This window comes from Microtus pennsylvanicus, chromosome 6, assembly GCF_037038515.1.
Source record: "Microtus pennsylvanicus isolate mMicPen1 chromosome 6, mMicPen1.hap1, whole genome shotgun sequence".
NCBI classification, from domain to species: domain Eukaryota; kingdom Metazoa; phylum Chordata; class Mammalia; order Rodentia; family Cricetidae; genus Microtus; species Microtus pennsylvanicus.
Window position 1 is genome coordinate 26,746,254 of NC_134584.1, and position 22,069 is coordinate 26,768,322.

Sequence of the window (22,069 nt, forward strand, 5' to 3'; positions counted from 1 at the left end):
TTTATATTCTCCTCTCTCGGGAGATGACAAGAGAAGTAGAGTTCCTGAGTGATTTTGGACATTCCAAGCTCAGAAGGCCCCAGCTCTCCCCACCTACCCCTCCTCTATGCTGGGTCTGTCAGCTTGTAGAGCTGATATGTGGTCTTCTGCTGTTCCACCCTCAGTGGGCAGAGACTGAACTTCGGGAAATGGAAGGATGTCTGGGAATTAAGGGGATTTTCCTCCCTGGTATTTGCCTCTGGCCCCAAACCTGCTTTTCTTGGGTTTCTGAAATGAACCAAAAAGTCCCTTTCAGCATAATTAGTTGCTCTCATTTCCCATTGCTATGAGACAGTTTGGTGAAAATGAGTAACTGTTGTCAGGCAGTCAGTGTCTGTAAAGGAAATGTAGTATAAATTACAGTTTCCGTTAGTTCTCGCAGACACTCCCCATTCCAGACCTGGATTCAGGCAGCCGCCACAGGAAACCCAAGGCTGTGCTCTTTTCCAGAGAATTCTCCCTTCTTGATGACATCCACATGGAGAATCGAGAACACAGTTAAATAAATACCTATTTTCAAACTCTGCTTTGCTTTCCCAGGGGCCCCTTTGGTGAACTGATAGACTGCCCTCCCTGTACAGTGACCGTTAGTGTGCTTGGCATTTCTCTTGACTGCTCCACAGGCAAACAGGCTTATATCCACCTGCAGAAAGCAGGCAGAAACATGAAGCAACTGAAAGAGTTAAACAACGGAAGCATTGGTGGAAGCCAAATCTCGGAGAAAGACCTAACCATTGCTTTGGGCAGGTAAGATCTGGTTATAAAGAAGCAGAAACTTTTTGTGAATGAGGTCTGGGATTTTTCCCCCCTTTATCTCTGACCTGATAAAAGGAGGGAAATGTTCAGAGCACATAGCCCAGAGCCCAGTGGATAATAGAAGAGGTCATACATACCAACTGGTTCTGTGAGTTTACGGTACACTGCCATGCTTAATTTTCACAGCCGCCATTGAGGTGGTCAGTAAGATGTGGTTTCCTCCAAGAGCCAGGAGACTGAATTGAGGCTGAGCAATGGGTCGAAGGCAGTGAGTCTAACTCACCTGTGGGTTGTGACCCCTTGGGGTCGCAAAACACATCCTGCATTGTCAGATACTCACATTGTGATTCCTAACAGTTATGAAATAACAAAAACATAATCTTATGATTCGGGATCCCCGCGCCATGAGGAGAACTGAGTTGGAGTGGCAGCATTAGGAAGGCTGGGCACTGCTGCTTGAAGGTGACTTCACCAGGACATAGCTGATCTGTGAGCTGAGCTCGCCTCCCTTTGCCCTGCAGTACCGTAACGCTCTTGCATTTACTTTGGGGTTGGTTTGTTTTTCTGAGTTGCCCCTTACTTTTGCCATCAAGTGTGGCATCTTAGCAGATAAGGAAAGAACACTTAAGACGATTACCAGAGCTGTGGACAGACATGCGCGCTTAGGGAAAGCGCTATCCTGTGTAGAAACAAAGCCCACGGCGTGTGTCCAAGCCAGAGCAAGACTCGAAACCGTTCTGAGTTGAGTTAAGGATCCTCTGAGAATCGAGTATTTAGAAAGGAAAGTGGGCCCATCAGATTATCAGGAAAAAGAAATGATGAAAGTTTACTGCTCCTCAGATTTTTCAAATATCATCACATCCTGGAAAGAAATCTTTCTAAAAGCTATAAGCACTGGGCACTGCGGGGGGGAGGGGGGCAGATGGCGGAATGGTGAATAAATGAAACACATGCGTCACATCTGCCTCCTTAAAACAGCCATGACTCTAGAAGTCAAACGGGACATGGTTAGAATCTGGTGGATGTCTCCTGCTGTTCCCAAAGGCAGTACTTAAAGTGCTCTGCCTTACGTGAAACAAGCTCATGTTTCCTTCTCTCAATCAATTCTAGTGTTTATTTTGCTCATCCACACCACGGTCTTTGAGTATCTGTTTTGTGTGTGTACTAAGTGTTAGAAGGCTTACTAGGTATAACACATAGCATACCCTGTCCCGAGTGCTTTGGAATTTTATTTCATTCAGGCCTGGCCATAACCTATGAGGATTGGCATTCTTTTTTTTTTTTAATAAGGTTTTTTTTTTCTTTTTTTTTATTGAGAAAAGGAAAAAAAAAAAAAACCAAGTTTCCTCCTCCTCCCAGCCTCCCATTTCCCTCCCCGTCCTCCCACCCTTCTCCCCCTCCCCCCACTCCTCTCCCCCTCCCTCTCAAGTCTGAAGAGCAGTCAGGGTTCCCTGCCCTGTGGAAAGTCCAAAGTCCCCCCCCCCCCCATCCTGGTCTAGGAAGGTGAACATCCAAACTGGCTAGGCTCCCACAAAGCCAGAACATGAAGTAGTAGGATCAAAACCCAGTGCCATTGTCCTTGGCTTCTCAGCAGCCCTCATTGTCCGCCATATTCAGAGAGTCCGGTTTTATCCCCTGCTTTTTCAGTCACAGTCCAGCTGGCCTTGGTGAGCTTCCAATAGATCAGCCCCACTGTCTCAGTGGGTGGGTGCACCCCTCGTGGTCCCGACTTCTCTGCTCATAATTGGTTTCTAGCCATAAATAAGGGTCACGGAGTCTACAATTGGTGAACCTAAAGAAGCTGAGTAAGAAGGTGAACCCAAGGAAAAACATATAGTTATCCTCTTGTCTATGGGAAGTAGACAAAATTGCCGGGGAGAAAATTGGGATCTTGGGGGTGGGGTGGGATGGGGGTAAGGGGAGAAGGGGAGAGAAAAGGGAGAAGGGGAGGATGGGGGGAACTTGGGGGAAAAGGATGATTGGGATAAAGGAAGGTTGGATAGGGGAGCACAGAAGCACAATTCTTAGTTAAGGGAGCCACCCTGGGGTTGGCAAAAGACTTGAACCTAGAGTGGCTCCCAGGTGCCCAAGGCAATGTCCCCAGTTAGTTCCTTGGGCAGCTGAGGATAGGGAACCTGAAATGACCCTATCCTATAGCAATACTGACGAATATCTTGCATATCACCATAGAACCTTCATCTGGTGATGGATGGAGATAGAGACAGAGACCCACACTGGAGCACTGGACTGAGCTCCCAAGGTCCCAATGAGGAGCAGAAGGAGGGAGAACATGAGCAGAGAAGTCGAGGATTGGCATTCTTAATAGTTTTATTTGACAGATAAGAAAACAAGGCAGAGAAAGATTAACTGAAGGTGACAGAATGAGTTTAAGAACTTGGCTTGTCATGAAACATCTGAATTTGTAGTTTATTTTCTGCACCATGCTGCTATATTTGATTCTAGTAATGCCTTTTTCCATTGAAGGGTAGAGATACTAAGGCAAGATTGTCAAGGTCAAACAACTTGCTAATATTTCCTTCAAAGCTCTTGCTGGGAGCCATTCTTAATGTCTGAAGAACAAGAGAAATACTTTTAGTCAAGAGAAGCACTTGTCTGGTTGATATAAGTATTTGTCAGAAGATTGATTAGATAACCTACCAGTGACTTTATCCCTCATCCTCATCTTCATGACAATATCCTTCTGCCAGAACGGCTAGCTAGCAGGCCTTGGCTTTCTTCAGGTGCAAGTCACAATTAGGCAGCCCTGAGTTCCTTTTTATTGAGTCAAACTCAGCTCTGTCACTTAGGCTGTTCTCCTAAATTTACACGACTCCTCCGGCTTCTGCATCATCAGTGCTGGACATACACTGTGGGCCGTCACATTTAGCCAAGCGTTTTGGGGACTCACAAACCCAGAGGCTTTAAGCCCTAACCCCTAGAGTTTATGACTTTAGAAGCCAGAAATTTGTAACTGCAGGCACTCAGGCAGAGGCTTTGAGTCCTGTCGTCTTACAGTAGATGGTACGGCATCTCCTGCATCTCAGGAGTCAGGTCCTCATCTTTTAATCATTGGTGGCTCTCTAGATCTTTGCTTGAGGGTCTCACAGTACCATCTTTCAGAGTCTCTCGCCTTCTATAGTCTTAGCTTTCCAGTTCCAAACCCTACCTGTGCTACTCTTCAGACACTTTTTTTTTTTTTTTTTGCTGATAGGTAGTCTCGGGCTGAGTGTTACAGGGTCTTCCTGTCTCCTGTTAGAGCAATAAAGACAACAGGAGGGCAAGAAAAGGCAATTCTGGAGAAGCCTCTGTTGGAGTCTATTTTTTTTTTGCTCTCGCATTTTCTTTTCTTTATTTTTCCAGGTGTAGGTACACAGCCCAGTTCCATAATTAACATTTGAGCTCATTCTCACTCAGTGAGAAAGGTGGAAGGAAATCTTGTTCAAATGAACAGAGAACTAACTAAGGTAAACAGACTAAGGCGAAACATTATTGCTGCTAACTAAGGCGAAACATTATTGTCGCTAAGGTGAAACATTGTTGCTAACCAAGGTGAAACATTGTCCCTAACTAAGGCGAAACATTGTCGCTAACTTAGGCTTAACATTGTTGCTAACTAAGGTGAAACATTGTTGCTAACGAAGGTGAAACATTGTCACTAAGGTGAAACATTATTGTTGCTAACTAAGGTGAAACGTTATTTTTTTATTATTATTATTGAAAAAAATTTCTGCCTCCTCCCCCCTCCCATTTTCCTCCCCCTCCCCCCACTCCTTTCCCCCTCCTTCTCCAGTGAAGAGCAGTCCTGGTTCCCTGCCCTGTGGGAAGTCCAAGGTTCTCCCCTCTCCATGTAGGTCTAGGAAGGTGAACATCCAAACAGGCTAGGCTCCCACAAAGCCAGTACATGCAGTAGGATCAAAACCCAGTGTCATTGTCCTTGGCTTTGGAGTCTACTTTTGCATCATAAGTACTGCCCTACTGAGAAGTCTCCAGCCTGTCCTGAAAAAGCATGGAAATGCGTCTGCCCGTGAGGCAGAGGAGGTGCATGGCATGCTGATGCCTAGCTTCTCATTCCACTGTCACAGCTCACATGCACATGACTGCTAGTTCTATCCGTTATCAGTCCCACATATAAACCAGTCTCATGTGTTCCATATGTATGGCATGTACACATGGCAGTCACAGGCTTTTTGCTGAGTCATTAGGGCTGGTGCTTTACCCCACCTTTACTAGTATTACAAGACTCACAGTCAGTGTTTATGAATAAATTATCCCATTTTATAAATTTCTGGGTGCCATTTTTCTATTTTTATAGAAATTGTATGAGAACCAAACATATTCGTGGGTTAAGCAAAGGCTGGTAGTTTGTGGGACCTTGTGGGCAAAATTCAGGATAATGGGAGTTTATTTAAAGCAATGCTGGATTTTGAGCCAACCGTCCAGATGATTTGTCTATGAAGACAAATTCTTCTTGGAATTAATTCCTTCCATGTCTGCAAAGGAAGTGACCTCCGTGTGACTTTCCACCTTCTCTTCTTTTCTTGTAGAGCCTCCTTGGCCATACACAGGATGAGCCTAGCTCTGGCATACTTTGAAAAGGCCATTGGCAATGTCATCACTGCCAAGGGACATGGCACATCAGATCTGATTAGTCTGTACGAAGAAGTCGCTCAGATTGAGCAGCTGAGGAAGAACCATGAGCAGGCCATCCAGTATTTGCAGCAGGTTGGTTCTTTGGCAAGGTGGCCTTGTTTGAGCCCAGGCCCAGTGGCTTCTCATGACAAAAAGATAAGATTGGTTCTTTACTTTAACCCTAACATCTTAAGGGGCAGAATTGGTTCCATGTTGTCTTAGTTAGGGTTTTTGTTGCTGTGAAGAAACATCTTGACCACAGCAACTCTTAAAAGGAAAATGTTTAATTGAGGGGACTCACTTAAGTTTCAGAGGGTCGGTGCATTATCATCAGGACAGGAAGCATGGCAGCATGCAAGAAGACGTGGTGCTGGAGGAATAGCTGAGAGTTCTACATCTTGTAGGTAACAGGAAGTTGACTGAGATTCTGATACCCTGAGCATAGGAAGCCTTAAAGCCCACCCCCGTAGGGGATACAGTTCCTCCAACAAGGCTGTACCTACTCTAATAAAGCTATACCTCCTAATAGTGTCACAACCTATGAGATTATGGAGGGCCAATTACATTCAAACTACCACACATGTTAACTTTGACTTTCCTCCAAACAACAGCCTCAAACCTAAAAAACCTGACCAGAGGTCCCTGACTCTAGTAAACATATATGTTCTTCACCTAACTGGGAAATAACACAACCTCTCCTAGGCCTCTCATCTCTGTCAGTGCTAGGAGGAAACCAAACCTAAGTCCAACCCAAAAGGAAAAACACATAGGGGCAGCTGAAGTTGACTTGAAGAAGACAAAAAGGGAAGGCTGGTGACCAAAGTTTGATCCCTGGAACCCATGTGAAAGTGGAAGGAAACAGTAGATTCCACAGAGTAGCCCTTTGACCGCCACACGTGTCTATACATGTATATTTGCTTGCAAAAACAAATAATAATAGTGACAATAATAAATAATAATTTTTAATGCTTGGATCATACAGAACAGCCCTATTAGGTGTAGTCTTGTTGGATTAGGTGTGACCTTGCTGGACGAAATGTATCACTGAGGAAGTGGGCTTCAAGGTCTCATATATGCTCAAGCCTCACACAGTATGATTAGATAGTTCACTTCCTGTTGCCTGTGGATCCAGATGTAGGACTCTCAGCTCCTTCTCCAGCACCATGTCTGCCGATATGCCACCATGTTTCCTGCTGTGACAGTAAGGGATTAAACCTCTGACCTGTAAGTCTGCCCCAATTAATGTTTTCCATCATAAAAGCTGCTGTTGTCATGGTGTCTGTTCACAAAAATGGTAATTCTAAGATAGGCCTCCTACATAAAACTCATGGTATTTTGTTATATCAGACTCCCTTTAAGATCATTGCAGCTGATTTTATTTCCAAATTTAAGGTTAAACCAATAAAGTATATCTCACGTGGAGGTAACTAAACTGACAAATACTCGGGGCAAACCAACACAAAGGAATATCGAGTCTGTGATATAAAAACCATTTAAGGCACTTCCGTTTAAAATGTGCTTGAACTGTTAAATTCACCTTTCTCTTTTTTGAATAAAACGTGGCAATATTGCTTTCGGCACAGATGTATAGACATGCTGGATTTCGTACATGGGAAAAATAGTAGCACAGCCCCATAGTCTTATGTTGAAACCCATAGAGTTAAGAAAAGGCGTGGAGAACGGTTAGACAGCCCAAGATTATAGATACCAGGCAATGGGGAGAAACACGAGAGGATCTGCTTCGGTGCCAGAGTCAGTGCCTGCAGGGAAAGACATGAGTTTTGAATTCAAGGATCTCTTAAAACTATGGTCAAGGGCTGGAGAGATGGCTCAGAGGTTAAGAGCACTGACTGCTCTTCCAGAGGTCCTGAGTTCAATTCCCAGCAACCACATGGTGGCTCACAGCCACCTGTAATGAGATCTGATGCCCTCTTCTGGCCAGCAAGCATACAGATAGACAGAACACTGTATACATAATAAATAAATAAATCTTTAAAAAAAACAAAAACAAAAACAGTGGTCAAGCCAGGCAGTGGTGGTGCACATCTTTAATCCCAGCATTCCGGAGGCAGAGCCACGTGGATCACAGAGTTTGAGGCCAGCCTGGTCTACAGAGGGAGTTCCAGGACAGCCAGGGTTAAACAGAGAAACCCTATCTCAAAAAAACCCCAACCAACCAACCAACCAATAAACAAGCAAAAAACTGATCAAATCAGAATGAAAAAAGTAGTAGTCAATGCTTATAGCAACACCAAAAACTAAGAGTTAAAAATTATAGATTGCTTTTATTGTGTGCACTTGAGTATGTATTTCATTTAACCCACAAAGATTTTTAAATAATTTATCCTTATTTTATCTCCCTTTAAGGATCAGAAAAGTGGAGCACAGTTATAGCTAATTCAACTGAAGTTATATGGCTAACGAGTGGCAGCAGAGATTTGAACTCAGATCTCACCCAGGAGCTTACAGTTAAAGGAACAGTACTGATCTTGTCACCGTTTTTTTCTTTTTCCAGGCCTATTCTATCTGTGTTTCTTCGTTTTCTGAAGTCAGCCCCCAAACCGCTGAGGCGAGTGCTTTACTGGCTAAAGCGTACGCCATGTCCGGAGAATCCCAGCACAGGGGTAGGTAGAAGAGATGACCTTGCATCTACTGTCACTCCCCAGCGACATGAAAAGCAAACTAATGAATGATCCATATATAAATAAGAGACTGTAGGTAGCTACTTCCTAAATCTGAATTTTCATTGAATAATTTTTTTCTTTTTAAGATATATATATACCCATGGTGTGTGCATTCCATGTATAACAAATTTTCATACTTTACAGTTATAAGAAATTTGATATATTTGTAAATATGAGGAATATTTAGCTTTTTATATGAGAAAAACCTCGATTTCAAGAAAATATTTTTCTCAATACTTAATTAAAAATAATATTTATTCTGTGTGTGTGTGCCCATGTGCTTACTATCAAAAGATATGCTTGCATGTGTGAATGCCATGGTGCATTTGTGAAAATCAAAAAAGTTAGTTCTTTTCTTTCATCATGGAGACTTGGGGGTTGGATTCAATCCCAGGTCATCAGGCTTGGAAGCAAGTTCCTTTACCACTGAGTCATCTTGCCAGCGCCCTGCATGCTTCTTTTTAATATTAAAGAAAAGATGTCAAACATGTGCATTGGGGAAAGAAACAGGCTCTTCAAAATAAGGTGCCAGCAAAACTGGATTACCACATGTAAAAGCTTGGGACTCGATCTTATCTCTTAGCCTGTAAGAAAATCAGCTCCAAATGGGATCACCAAACAGAAGATGAGGCTTGAAATTCCCCAAGTGATAGAGACATAAGCAGGGGCCACACTTCATTCTTGGTGCAGTGAGCGCCTTCTGAGCATGACTGCAGGCACTCAGCAAACAACACCAGCAACTAACAAATGAGATTTCACAAAATTCAACCATTGCCCAGCAGAGGAAAATACTGAGGAGGCAGCCTGCAGCCCAGGAAGAGATCTCTGCTAGCTCTACATCTGAGTAATATCTAGAATATAAAAAGAGCTAAAACAAACAAACAAAAACAACCCCGAAAAGCAGTCAATAAATGAGATAATGAAATGAGCCAGCAGTTCTTAGGAGATGAAATGCAAATAACCATGAGGCCTGGTGGTATGGTGGTAGGCGCAGTAACCTTCCAGATGGCCCGTTGTGGAATATTTTTTAAGGTGTGTTACTTTTGTTTGTGCTCTGGAACATTTGTTTAATGATGCAAAGATGTGTTTGATTAAATAAAATTCACCTGTGGTCCAGAGGTTGCATAAACAGCTAGCAGACAGGAAGTTGTAGGGAGGAGCTAGGTGGAGAAAGGGCTATAAGGAGGGGCGAGGAAAAGCACCGCGAGGACTTCTTGGGAGACGCGAGGAGGTTTGTGAGCGGCTTGGTAGTCAGCCTCTCTGGGAAGCAGGATTCTACCTCAACCTTTGAATCTTGCATTCATTAGTGGGAAAGAGATTTAGATAAGTTCTCTTAGTAGGGAAGAGAATTTCCTCAGACTGTGGCTCTTGCAGCCACGCGGCGGAGGGGTACTTGCTGACATAGATAGCTGTAGCTTAAAAGGCATCAACCGTTACAAAAGTGGACAACAAAGGGCCGATAAACCTGAAGTAATATTCAACATCAGAAACAGTCAGAGAAGAGCACACAGAGGCTAAGTTGAGATTCTATCACCCCAGGCAGAATTCACAGGAAAGGAGCTTGCTAGCCACCCTCCCCCGTTAAATCAGTCAAGTTGGCAAATGTGTATCTACAAGCCTTATAATTAGCTAAATTAAATTCCAGCTAAACTTTTGTCCATCAAAACTGAAAATAAAATATTTGTGGATAAAACTAATAAATCTTGTTATATAGATATAATAAATATCTATATATAATATATAAGTATCTAAAATAGAAAGAACTAAAATTAAACTTAGAGAAAAGACTTTCTAAGCACACATAAACATATACAATTGTATATATACACATATACATTGTGTGTATGTATGTGTATATATATATATATATATATATATAAAGATTATATAGAGATATACAATGAAAGAAGCTAGAAATTTTCACTCCAAAAATATCTAAAACCATGTCTGTCAAGCAAACAAACAAGAAAAATGCTGGTGAGAATGTGGACCAGCCGGACAGTGGTGGCGCACGCTTGTAATCCTTGCACTCGGGAGGCAGAGGCAGGTGGATCTCTGTGAGTTCAAGGCCAGCCTAATTTATAAGAGCTAGTTCCAGGACGGGCGCCAAAGCTACAGAAAAACCTTGTCTCAGAAAAACAAAACCAAAAAACCCAAAACAATACAAAAATTCTCTGAATCAGAGAAAACGGACCAAAGCAAACTCTTAGACAGTATCAGTGGGAGTGTAAACAGAGACTTGCACATTGGTGTTTATTAACAGTTACAGTATGAAACAACCTAGGTGGCCATTCACAGGAATGGATAAAATACACACACAGTGAAATGTTTCCAGCCATAAAGAAGAATGAAGCTATGTCATTTGCAGGAATACATACAGAGGACATAAAATGAGAAACAAAACTGGGCGGGCAGGCGACTTGATGGGCAGGGAGGCTAGGAGGGCACCTTAATCCCATGTCTCACTGCTGCATCACAGTGCCTGACGCACAGTTCCGGGGAGTGCATCCCGTCAGAGCAGAGGATGCGTGCTGTAATGGTAGCAATTGGCTTACATTCAGGAAGCAGTGCACTCATGAGGGCCCGTTCTCGGCTCCCCGTGTCCTTTTAATTCATCCTGGACCCCAGCCCACAGAGGGACATTGGCCATACTTAAGGCAGGACTTCTCATTCAGCTAATTCCTCACAGACTTGTCCAGAGATTTGTTCCCATGGTGATTCTAAGTAACATAAATTTAACAATCAAGAGTAACACCATATGAGGTATCAAAGGCTTGCATGAAAGAAGCCTTGTGTAACCCAGTACAATAAATAAAAAGTTTTAGAAATTGTATATATTCAAGTTTTATCATTAACTTAAACTTCAGCTAGATTAAAACTTTATCCCTACCTGACCACGGTCATCCGTGACATGACCACTTTGGTATAATTGACAGACTCGTGGCTACATTCCATGCCATCACAACCACCAACGTATTGTCTCTGCAGAAAACAAACGCAGAGGGGGCTGGAGAGATGGCTCAGAGGTTAAGAGCATTACCTGCTCTTCCAAAGGTCCTGAGTTCAATTCCCAGCAACCACATGGTGGCTCACAACCATCTGTAATGGGGTCTGGTGCCCCATTACACCAGGCATACACACAGACAGAATATTGTATACATAATAAATAAATAAATATTAAAAAAGAAAACTAACACAGATATGGAACTTCTAGAATCAGTAAGTTCAAGCTTATCAAGGTCTCCAAATGAAATCAGAGCTGACCTAACTAAGTGTAGCAACAGCCTGTGTGTAAAGTAGAAGGTTTAATAAAATGAATGGGCCAGCTTTTCTAGAAGCAATCTAAGAACTTAGCATAATTACAGTCATTGTCCCAGCAGGACCTTTTATAAATAAAGGTCAGACTCTAGAATCCATCTGGAGAAGTGAAGAAGCTGAAATTGCACATTCACATCTAAAGATGACAAGGCAGAATTTGCTTGTGTCATGCACAAGCTCTGAGTCATGGTCCCTTGTCTTGAATGTTAGAACTAAAGTTAAAGCAGAAAGGCAGGCAGAAGAGATCAAACACTGCATAAAAACTAAATGTAACTGGTCACTAATCATGAGAAAAGTATTAACCAAGAAATGAGTAAAAGGTAGCAAGCTGTGGTAGTTGAAATGCCTGCAATGTCAAAAGTCAGGCCGATGAGGAGGTAGGACTGTGAGCTTGAGACTAGACTGGCCTACATGGTGGGGAGGGAGAAAAGGGAAGGGGAGAGAGAGAGAGAGAGAGACAGAGAGAGAGACAGAGACAGAGACACAGAGAGACAGAGGGATAGAAAGAACTAAAGATAATGCTTTTGCTTTTTCCAACTGGAGTCTTAAATAACCAGTTAAAGTACACCACAGAGCAAATGGCCTTAGCAGATACCCACAACTATACTAATAAACATTCCTTGCAGCAACCAATTTAACCTTCTATAAAAACAAACCACATTCTAGGCCACAAGTCAAGCCCCACCATACTTTCGTGGATCTATCTGATCATATCTCACCCAAACTAGGAAACAATAGCAAGAAAAGCAGAAACACATGGAGGCTGAACATTGAGTATATCGGGAAAGAATTAAAACCAATTTCTGGAATCAAATGAAAAGTGAAGCTACAAATTACCGGAATCTTTGCAATGCACCAAAGGCAGGTTCAGGAGAAACGTTTGTACTCAAGGGTCCTTACATCTAAAACCTGAGACCAGGTGGAGTGGCACGTGTCTTTAATATCAGCACTGGAGGAAGCAGAGGCAGATGGATCTTACTGACTTTGAGGCCAACCTGGTCTACATAGTAAGTTCTAGGACATCCAGGACTATGTGGAGAGACACTGTCTCTAGTTAATCAATTAATTAATTAAAGACAAACCCTGAGTGCTTTCAAATAATATGATGCTGTGCTTCAAAGTCTTATAAGAACCAGAACAATCCAAACTAAAATCTGTAGATGGTAAGAAACAATACATATTAGAGCAGAAATTAAATAAAATTGACATAAAAAGAACAACATAAAGAATCAGTCAAAGGGTTAGTTCTTTGAAAACCAAACAAGAGTTTAAAACCCCTAATCAAACTAAGCAAAAGAAAGAGGAGACCCAGATTAATAGCAGTGAAGATGAAGAGGAAAAAGTTAGTACAGAGTTCATTGAAATTCAAATAATTCCTAGGAAATACTTTGAAAACCTACATTAGAAAATAACAAAAATGCAACAAAAACCCTAGAAAATCCAGAAGAAATGAACAAATTCCTAGGCACATATGTCTTATCAAAATTAAATTAAGAGGACTTATAAACTACTTAGGAATTCCACAATAAAAAATTGAAGCAATAATAAAAAGTGTCCAACAAAGAAAAGCCCAGGACTGGATGAATTCACTGCTGGTAACTAACTCCAAAGCTTCCCAACTGTTACAGAAAATGGAAACATTTGAACACTGCCAAGCTCATGAACGAAGCCAGCATTATCCTGATCCCAAATCTAAATAAGTTTACAACAACCAAAAGGAAAACTACAATTTCCATGATGAACAGAGACACAAAAATTTTCAGTAGAATTATTGTAAATCTACTTCAAGGATACATTAAGATTAGGTCAGTTTGAGTCCAGAGAAGAAAGGTTTAATCAAGATATGTAACTGCTATACGGTAAATAAAATACAGTATAAATAGAACACAGAAATCACATGATCATCTCAACCAATGCAGAATAAAACCTTCAAAAAAGTCCAGTGTTACACAATTATCACATGTACTCACTCATAAGTGGTTTTTAAACATAAGGCAAAGAAAACCAGCCTACAAATCACAATCCCAGAGAACTTAGACAACAATGAGGACACTAAGAGAGACTTACATAGATCTAATCTACATGGGAAGTAGAAAAAGACAAGATCTCCTGAGTAAACTGGGAGCATGGGGATGTAGGAGGAGGGTTGAAGGGGAGGGAAGAGGTAGGGAGGGGAGCAGAGAAAAATGTAGAGCTCAATAAAAATAATAAAAAAAAGTCAGTGTTCCTTTCTGATAAAAGCCTATGAGAACTAAAAATCGAAGGAACATGGTTGAACATAATAAGTCTATATATGACAAACCCATAGCAACTATTGTACCAAATAGGAAAAATAGTACATTTCCTCAATAACAGTAAATTTTCCAATGGTAAAAATCGCCAAATCATATTTCTGTATACATACATATGCTTATGTTATTATATGTCTTTATATATACACATAATTATATATAAACACAAACTATCTAAGTTTTAACTAAAGATATAGTCTTTTAATGTCCCTGGGTGTTTAATATGAGAATTATTTGGGCCTTTTGGATAACAGGGCTATTTGGACGGTTGCCCCTTCCCCCGCACTTGAAATCCATACATGTGTTTCATCATGAGCCTATCGTCTGATTCGATCTGATCCTGTCTTGATCTTTTGAAAAGTTTTGTGAAACCCGAGGTACGAACAGACACAGACTTTAAGCATGATGATGCCAAAGGGACCCAAGCTGATAATAGACATTTATGAAGGCTTGAGATTTGATTTAAATAATCCTCTCCGTTTTTTCAGATGCTGTTGAGATATATTTCATAAGGAGTATTAGTGCATATCAGATACTGGGCTCTGACGACTCTGAGAGTCTCACCACCATTGAAGACTTTTGTAGGTGGCTCCTCCAAAATGGCGAAAATCATGTAAGGTTCCCAAGTTGTAAACATGACTTCTCTGTTGTTTGTTAGATATAGATAGATGGGCCTTGTTTTGTCTCACAGTTCAGAAACTAGAGTTCACAGAAGTGTCAGATAAAACTGGTGTCACACACAGGACTGTTGCAGCTTATGATATTGATAAAATAGTTTGCTTTTGTTGTAATACGTGAAGTCCTTCATATCCAGTACATTTCAAGTTCTACCTAGCCACTACCTTTGGATCTAACTACTGGTTTCTTTCTTTTTTCATGGTTGTGTTTCCCTTTCAGTCTGACCTTCATCGCTTACTAGACACAACCTCATCTTCACATTTTTTTATTTTTTTTTATTTATTTTTTATTTTTTATTTATTTTTTTTATTGAATAGACCAATAATTTATTGTTAGTAAAATATTAAAATGTATAAGAAATGAACAGAGAGTGTGGGACACAGTGCACAGGCCCTGACAAAGTCAGATTACAATGAGTGAACCAAGTTCTTCCATAGCAGAAAAATAAGGAACAAGAAGATTGGTGATTATTGAAAGAGCAATGCACTGCGTTCCTGCCGGCGGTGGTTGCCTGGCTAGCTTATGCCCCAAAATAACAAAACACAAACTGTATTCATATAAACACTGCTTGACCCATTTCTATTAATGTGTGTAGCACCACGAGGTGGTGACTTATCTTGCCTAACCCATATTTAGTAATCTGTATAGCACCAGTCTTATCTTGCTTCATCGCGTCTGTCCTAGAGAAGAGCGGCATGGCGTCTGTGCTCACTTCCTCTTCCTCCCAGCATTCTGTTCTGCTTACTCCACCCACCTATGTTCTAACCTATCAGGCCAAGCAGTTTCTTTATTTTTTTTTATTTTTTAATTTATTTATTTATTAAAGATTTCTGTCTCTTCCCTGCCACCGCCTCCCATTTCCCTCCCCCTCCCCCAATTAAGTCCCCCCCCCCCCAGCTCGAAAAGCAATCAGGGTTCCCTGTCCTGTGGGAAGTCCAAGGAACCCCCACCTCCATCCTGGTCTAGTAAGTTGAGCATCCAAACTGCCTAGGCTCCCACAAAGCCAGTGCATGCAGTAGGATCAGAAACCCATTGCCATTGTTCTTGAGTTGTCAGTAGGTCATGCTCAACTTCCTTAGTGATCAGGGAAATGCAAATCAAGACAACTTTAAGATACCATCTTACACCTGTCAGAATGGCTAAAATCAAAAACACCAATGATAGCCTTTGTTGGAGAGGTTGTGGAGAAAGGGGTACCCTCATCCATTGCTGGTGGGAATGCAAACTTGTGCAACCACTTTGGAAAGCAGTATGGAGGTTTCTCAGGAAATTTGGCATCAACTTACCCCTGGACCCAGCAATACCACTCTTGGGAATATACCCAAGAGAGGCCTTATCATACAACAAAAGTATATGCTCTACGATGTTCATAGCAGCATTGTTTGTGATAGCCAGAACCTGGAAACAACCTAGATGCCCTTCAATGGAAGAATGGATGAAGAAAGTATGGAATATATACATATTAGAGTACTACTCAGCAATAAAAAACAAGGACTTCTTGAATTTTGCATGCAAATGGATGGAAATAGAAAACATTATCCTGAGTGAGGTAAGCCAGACCCAAAAAGAGGAACATGGGATGTACTCACTCATATTTGGTTTCTAGCCATAAACCAAGGACATTGAGCCTATAATTAGTGATCCTAGAGAAGCTAAATAAGGAGAACCCAAAGAAAAACATATAGGCATCATCTTCACATTTAACTTCTGTAAAGTGAGGTGCTGTCTCTGTTATGAGTTCTAGAGCTGAGATGGAACACCAAGTCCATATACAACATTGGGAAGGAAAGGACTTATTTCAGCTCACAGTTGGACATCACAGGCCATCACTGAGGGAAGTTAGGGCAGAAACCTATGTAGGACAAACTTGGACCTGATGCAGAAGCCATGGAGGAGTACTGCTTACTGGCTTGCTCAGCCTTTCTTACACCCAAGACCACCGGACCAGGGATGATACCACCCACAATGGACTGGGCCCTCCCCCGTCAATCCCTAATAAAATGACCCACAGCTGATGTATAAATGTATTTTTCTCTATTGAGGTTCCCTCCTCTTTAACTTGTGTCCAGCTAATATTAAAAATAACCAGCACAGTTACTGACATTCTTATTTAATGACCCTATTAGTCTAAGTCATTTGCTTAGGAAGTTATGACCTAAGCTCTATGTATTTGAATACAGTGAGAATTGTGTTATGAGATTCTATATGACTTTGAGTTGACCAAACCAATCTTATACTTCCTCAGACAAGTGGGGACACTTGGAGAGATTTGACATGATCTCCTCTGTCATATAACAACTAGTTTAAAAATGAATTTATAAGCATAGGGTTAAGAATTTGTTTCTTTTTATTAATAAAAGCTTATTTTATGCTACATAAAAGTACTTTTACAACTAATGATGTTTTTACTAACTAGTATTTATAAAAATGAAAGAAACATAGTTAGTGACTGTGACATTTTCTAATGGCTCAGAAGGTTAATTTTGAATCTCAGTGCCATAAAATAATCTCAGCTCTATAATTTTACTTTCAATGATGAGTTTTTAGCCTTTAAGAGCTTATCTTTTTTATTTTTGAAACAGTCTTATTTTACACACCAATCCTAGTTCCCTCTCCCTCCTGTCCCGCCACTCCTTCCACCTTCGACCTCCCCCACCCCCATCCACTCCTCAGAGAGGGTGAGGCCTCCCATGGGGAGTCAACAAAGTCTGCCACCTCACTTGAGGCAGGACCAAGGCCTTCCACACTGTATCTATGCTGAGCAAGGTGTCCATCCTTAGGGAATGGGCTCCAAAGAGCTTATTCATGATGGTGCAATGAACATCAAGATCTTGTTTTCTTTTTTTAGGCCGCCAACCAGCTCCCAAATCACGACACAGAGACATAGTATTAGTTATGAGTGCTCAACCTAGTTCAGGCTCAGTTTTTGCCTGCTCTTACAACTTAACCAGGTTTTCTTCATCTACATTTTGCCTCAGGACTTTTTGCTTTCCTTTCTGCATGGTTCTACTCCATGTCTACTGGCTGGTGGCTACTTTACTGGGCCAGGGTGTCTCCCTCTTTTTCTCCCTCATTCTCTCTCCTTCTTCTCTTGTCCTTTTTAGCCTAGATTTCTCCTCCTGTTTATTCTCTCTGCCTGACAGCCCCACCTATCCTTATGCTGCCTAGCTATTGGCCATTCAGCTTTTTATTAGAACAATAAGGTGCCTTAGGCAGGCAAGGTGAAACAAACGCAACACATCTTTACATAGTTAAACGAATGCAGCATAAACAAATATAACACATCTTTGCCCAATTAAAATAATATTCCACAACAATCTTGTTCATAATAAAATTGTACACACGAAGTGCTTCACAGCCCTCCTCTTCTTTTTTTAATTTTTATTTTTTTTTAAATTTTTTCCATGATATTTATTGAGCTCTACATTTTTCTATGCTCCCCTCTTTGCCTCTCCCCTCCCCCTTGAATCCTCCCCCAAGGTCCCCATGCTCCCAGTTTACTCAGGAGATCTTGTCTTTTTATACTTTCTACTTCTCATGTAGATTATATCTATGTAAGTCTCTCTTAGTGTCCATATTGTTGTCTAAGTTCTCTGGGATTGTGGTTTGTAGGCTGACTTTCTTTGCTTAATGTTTAAAAACCACTTATGATGTAAGTACATGTGATAATTGTTTTTCTGTGTCTGTGTTATCTCACTCAAAATAATGTTTCCTAGTTCCATCCATTTTCCTGCAAAATTCAAGCTGTTGTTATTTTTTTTCTGCTGTGTAGTACTCCGTTGTGTAAATGTACCACATTCTTTTTTATCCATTCTTTGATGGAGGGGCATTTAGGTTGTTTCCAGGTTCTGGCTATGACAAACAATGCTGCTATGAACATAGTTGAGCACTTGTCCTTGTGGCACAATTGAGCATTCTTTGAATATATACCCAAAAGTGGTATTACTGAGTCTTGCAGAAGGTTGTTTCCTAATTTTCTGAGAAATCGCCACACTGACATCCAAAGGGGCTGTACCAGCTTGCATTCCCACCAGCAATGAAGACGTGTTCCCTTTTCCCCACAACCTCTCCAGCATAAGTTATCATCAGTGTTTTTGATCTTGGCCATTCTTACAGGTGTAAGATGGAATCTCAGAGTTGTTTTGATTTGCATTTCTCTGATGACTAAGGATGTTCACAGCCCTCCTCTTCTAAAACCATGTGCTCTCTAGAATAACGAACTCTTGGAAACAGACAAAAAAGGCCTTGAGTGCAAGTGAGTTCTAATCTGCTCTAAAGCAGGACTGAGGATCAATGGCTCCGCCTTCTAGAGAGGAGGCTCCCTGAGGGCAGGAACTGTTCTCTACTTTGTTCACTGCTCCGCACCCAGTGTGTCAAACAGTACCTAGCACGTAGTATGTGCTCAACAACTATTTCATGAGGTTGCTTATGTGTAGTTTGATTGCACATCTTCTGCTTTGAAAAAGAATTCTTTAGCCTACTTCCAAGCCAGGTGTGAGTTATAGACTCCTTGTAGAGTACCAGAACAGAAGGAAAATTTCCACAACCTAAGGCAGGCCACATATGAAAAGCACATGCTGGTATCAGAGTCTGTGGGGGGGGGGGGGGAAACTGGAAGCTTTTCCTCTGAGTGTTATAGAGTGGGGACAGGACGAGAAGGTCCACTCTCAACACTTCCTTTTAATGTGCTGTAAGTACCAAGGGAGTAGTCTGGAAAAAGAAACAAAAAAGTATTCAAATTAGAAAAAAAATGAATTATCTCTTCAGAATGATGAAATGTTACATAAAAGTCCTAAAGATCTCTCTCTCTCTCTCTCTCTCTCTCTCTCTCTCTCTCTCTCTCTCTCTCCACACAGACACACACACAGACACACATACACACCTAGTAAGTTCAATGATTTTAGAAAAGATAAAAAAACACAAAAATGGGTTTTGTATCCGTGCACTATTAACGGAAAATCTGAAAAGTAAAGAAAATCCCATTTATATGAGTATAAAAAAGAGGACATACTTAGAAATAAATTTACTTAGGTAGGTAAATTATTTTTGAATACTGAGAAAAATAAATGGAGATATCTTTCAACTATATCTACACTTTCTTATTCTGAAAAATGCAAAAGCATGGAGTTTTGAGATTCCTGAACTATTGGCATTATTTGCTGAAAAGTAGTAATTGTTATCCTTAAATATGTATCATTCAACAACCCCTAAGACTCAGGGAGCATTACAAGCCTTGCAAGAGAGGAAATAGAAAGATTGTAAGAGCCAGAGGACCAGGAGGACTGCTGTGAGGTGTTTCTCTGGTCAGAACATGCAAGCTGCACCCTTGAACTCCCAACAATAAAACCTGCACAAGACCATACCAGTGGACGTACCAATCAGGGGAAAGTTCACAAGGTGCATGCCCAGATGACGACCTACAGGCAGTCGGTGACTGAAGAGGGAGGGAGAACCAAGTTTTCTTCAGGGGTGAACCGCCTAATATGTTGTCAAGCCTACATGGTGAAGAGGTCATGAACTTGAGAAGGGAATGTGTGTGGGAGAGGGGCTGTGTGGAAGAAGTTGGAGAGAAGCGAATGAAGGGTAGAAATGAGGTAAATATAGCATACTCATGTTTGAAATTCTCAAAACTATTAAGATATTAAAATATGTAAACTTTTTGGTTCCATACAGCACATAAAAATGATGATTATATGTTCAACTTCGTACTAAAGAAATGTTATGTTTATATATTCTGAAATGGGTATTTAGGCAATGCCATACATAATTCATGAGAGTATAGCAGGAACTGAATAGCTAAACCTCTTCACTCTTCCTAAATAATACATGTTTACAAGTAGATATGCCTAGAATATATAAAGAAATGCAAACACTAGACTCACAAGGGGAGCGTGAGGAAAAGTACACAATGACCTGAACAAGCAGTCCTCTAAAGAAGTACAGATACCCAATAACTGTGTATTAAAGTGGCTAAGGTCTGTGGCCGTCAGAGAATCGCAAGTTAAAGCCTCATTGAAATTCCATCTCACCTCAGTGAGAATGGCTAGAAAATCAAGAAAAGAAATTTCTAGAAATTAAGAGAACAGATGGCGGCAAATGCTGGCAGTGATATGTTGAAGGAGGAACCGTTTTGTCTACTGTTGGTAGAAATCAGTGTAGCGGCATCTCAAAAATGTAAAACTAAAACTGCCGCACAATCCAGCCATTTGCCCAGTAGTGGTCTACCTGTCCCACTACAGAGATACTTGCATATCTGCCTTCATTGCTGTTTGTTTCACAATAGCAAGGAAGTACAATCAGCCTGAATATCCACCGAGTATGGATGGATGTGTGGTACAGTTAGATTTAATCAGTGGGTAAAGAAAGATGTTGGGAGGATCTCTGTGAGTTCAAGTCCAGCCTGGTCTACAAAGTGAGTTCCGGACAGTCAAGGCTACAAAGAGAAAAGCTGTCTAAAAAATGAGAGAGAGAGAGAGAGAGAGAGAGAGAGAGAGAGAGAGAGAGAGAGAGAGAAAGAAAAGAGAGAGGGGGAAGGAAGGAAGGAAGGAAGGAAGGAAGGAAGGAAGGAAGGAAAAAAGGAAGGAAGGAAAAAAGGAAGGAAGGAAAAAAGGAAGGAAGGAAAAAAGGAAGGAAGGAAAAAAGGAAGGAAGGAAGGAAGGAGAGAGAGAGAAAGAAAGAAGGAAGGAAGGAAGGAAGGAAGGAAGGAAGGAAGGAAGGAAGGAAGGAAGGAGAAAGAAAAGAAAGACTTTTCCTGAAAGAGGTGGAAATGAAAAGCATTGTAGTATGAGGATAGCATTTCTCAACCTGTGGGTCTCAATCCCTTTTGGGATGGAACAACCCTTCCATGGGGTTTATGTAAGACCACCAGAAAGCATAAATATTTACATTACAATTCATAGCAGTACACAATTACAGTTATGTAGTAGCAATGAAAGTAATTTTATGGCTTGGGGGTCACCACAACATGAGGAACTGTGTTAAAGGATCACAGCATTAGGAAGGTTGAGAACCATTGTTCAGAAGGTCAAACACCAAATGTCCCTTTTCACATGTGGATCATAACCTCCAGTAAGTGTGTATATTCAGGCTCAGCATGGTGGCACAGACCTTTAATCCCAGCTCTGGGAGGTAGAGGCAAGCAGAGCTCTATCAGGCTAACCTGGTCTACATAGCAAGTTTCAGGCCAGGCACAGCCTCACAACGAAAGCAGCTTCCAAAGAGAAAAAGAATGTGTATTCAGGTGCGAGTCAACATGAATAAAGGCTGGGAAATTAGAAGGGGACCCATGACACTGGGACGGGGGTTTAAAGAAAGGGAAAGCAAATGGAGGAGGATGAAAGAAGCCTGGAAGGAAGGGAGGTGTGTGGACAGCAGGTGTGTGCGGGCAGAATTAACCTGAATGATGTAAGTATAACCATTTCATGGAAACCTGCAACTTTCTACGCTAATTTAAAAAGTACATTTTAAAGATTTTTAAAAAGACAAAATATCGGAAAGGCAAATGCAGACAATTGACATGAGGAGTGGTTTCTGGGTCTACACTGAACACTTTGCCGTGGAGCAAGCAGATAGGGAGAACACTGTACTGGAGACGAGTGGCTTGGGCTGTCGTAAATGTCAATGGTACAGAAGAGAAAGGGGAGGAAAGAACTGCTGTGGAGAAGAAGCCCAAAA

At 41.3% G+C, this 22,069-nt stretch overlaps 1 protein-coding gene across 1 annotated transcript in view; it reads left to right on the forward strand.

The window, feature by feature from the left end:
* The window catches only part of Ttc23l (tetratricopeptide repeat domain 23 like), a 51,536-nt gene that overhangs the window by 14,083 nt on the left and 15,384 nt on the right, over positions 1-22,069 (forward strand). Inside the window, exons 5-8 of the mRNA XM_075977804.1 lie at positions 661-786; positions 5,340-5,517; positions 7,940-8,048; positions 14,206-14,330. Coding sequence (XP_075833919.1) covers positions 661-786; positions 5,340-5,517; positions 7,940-8,048; positions 14,206-14,330 — 538 coding nt within the window. The remainder of the gene's footprint in view (positions 1-660; positions 787-5,339; positions 5,518-7,939; positions 8,049-14,205; positions 14,331-22,069) is intronic.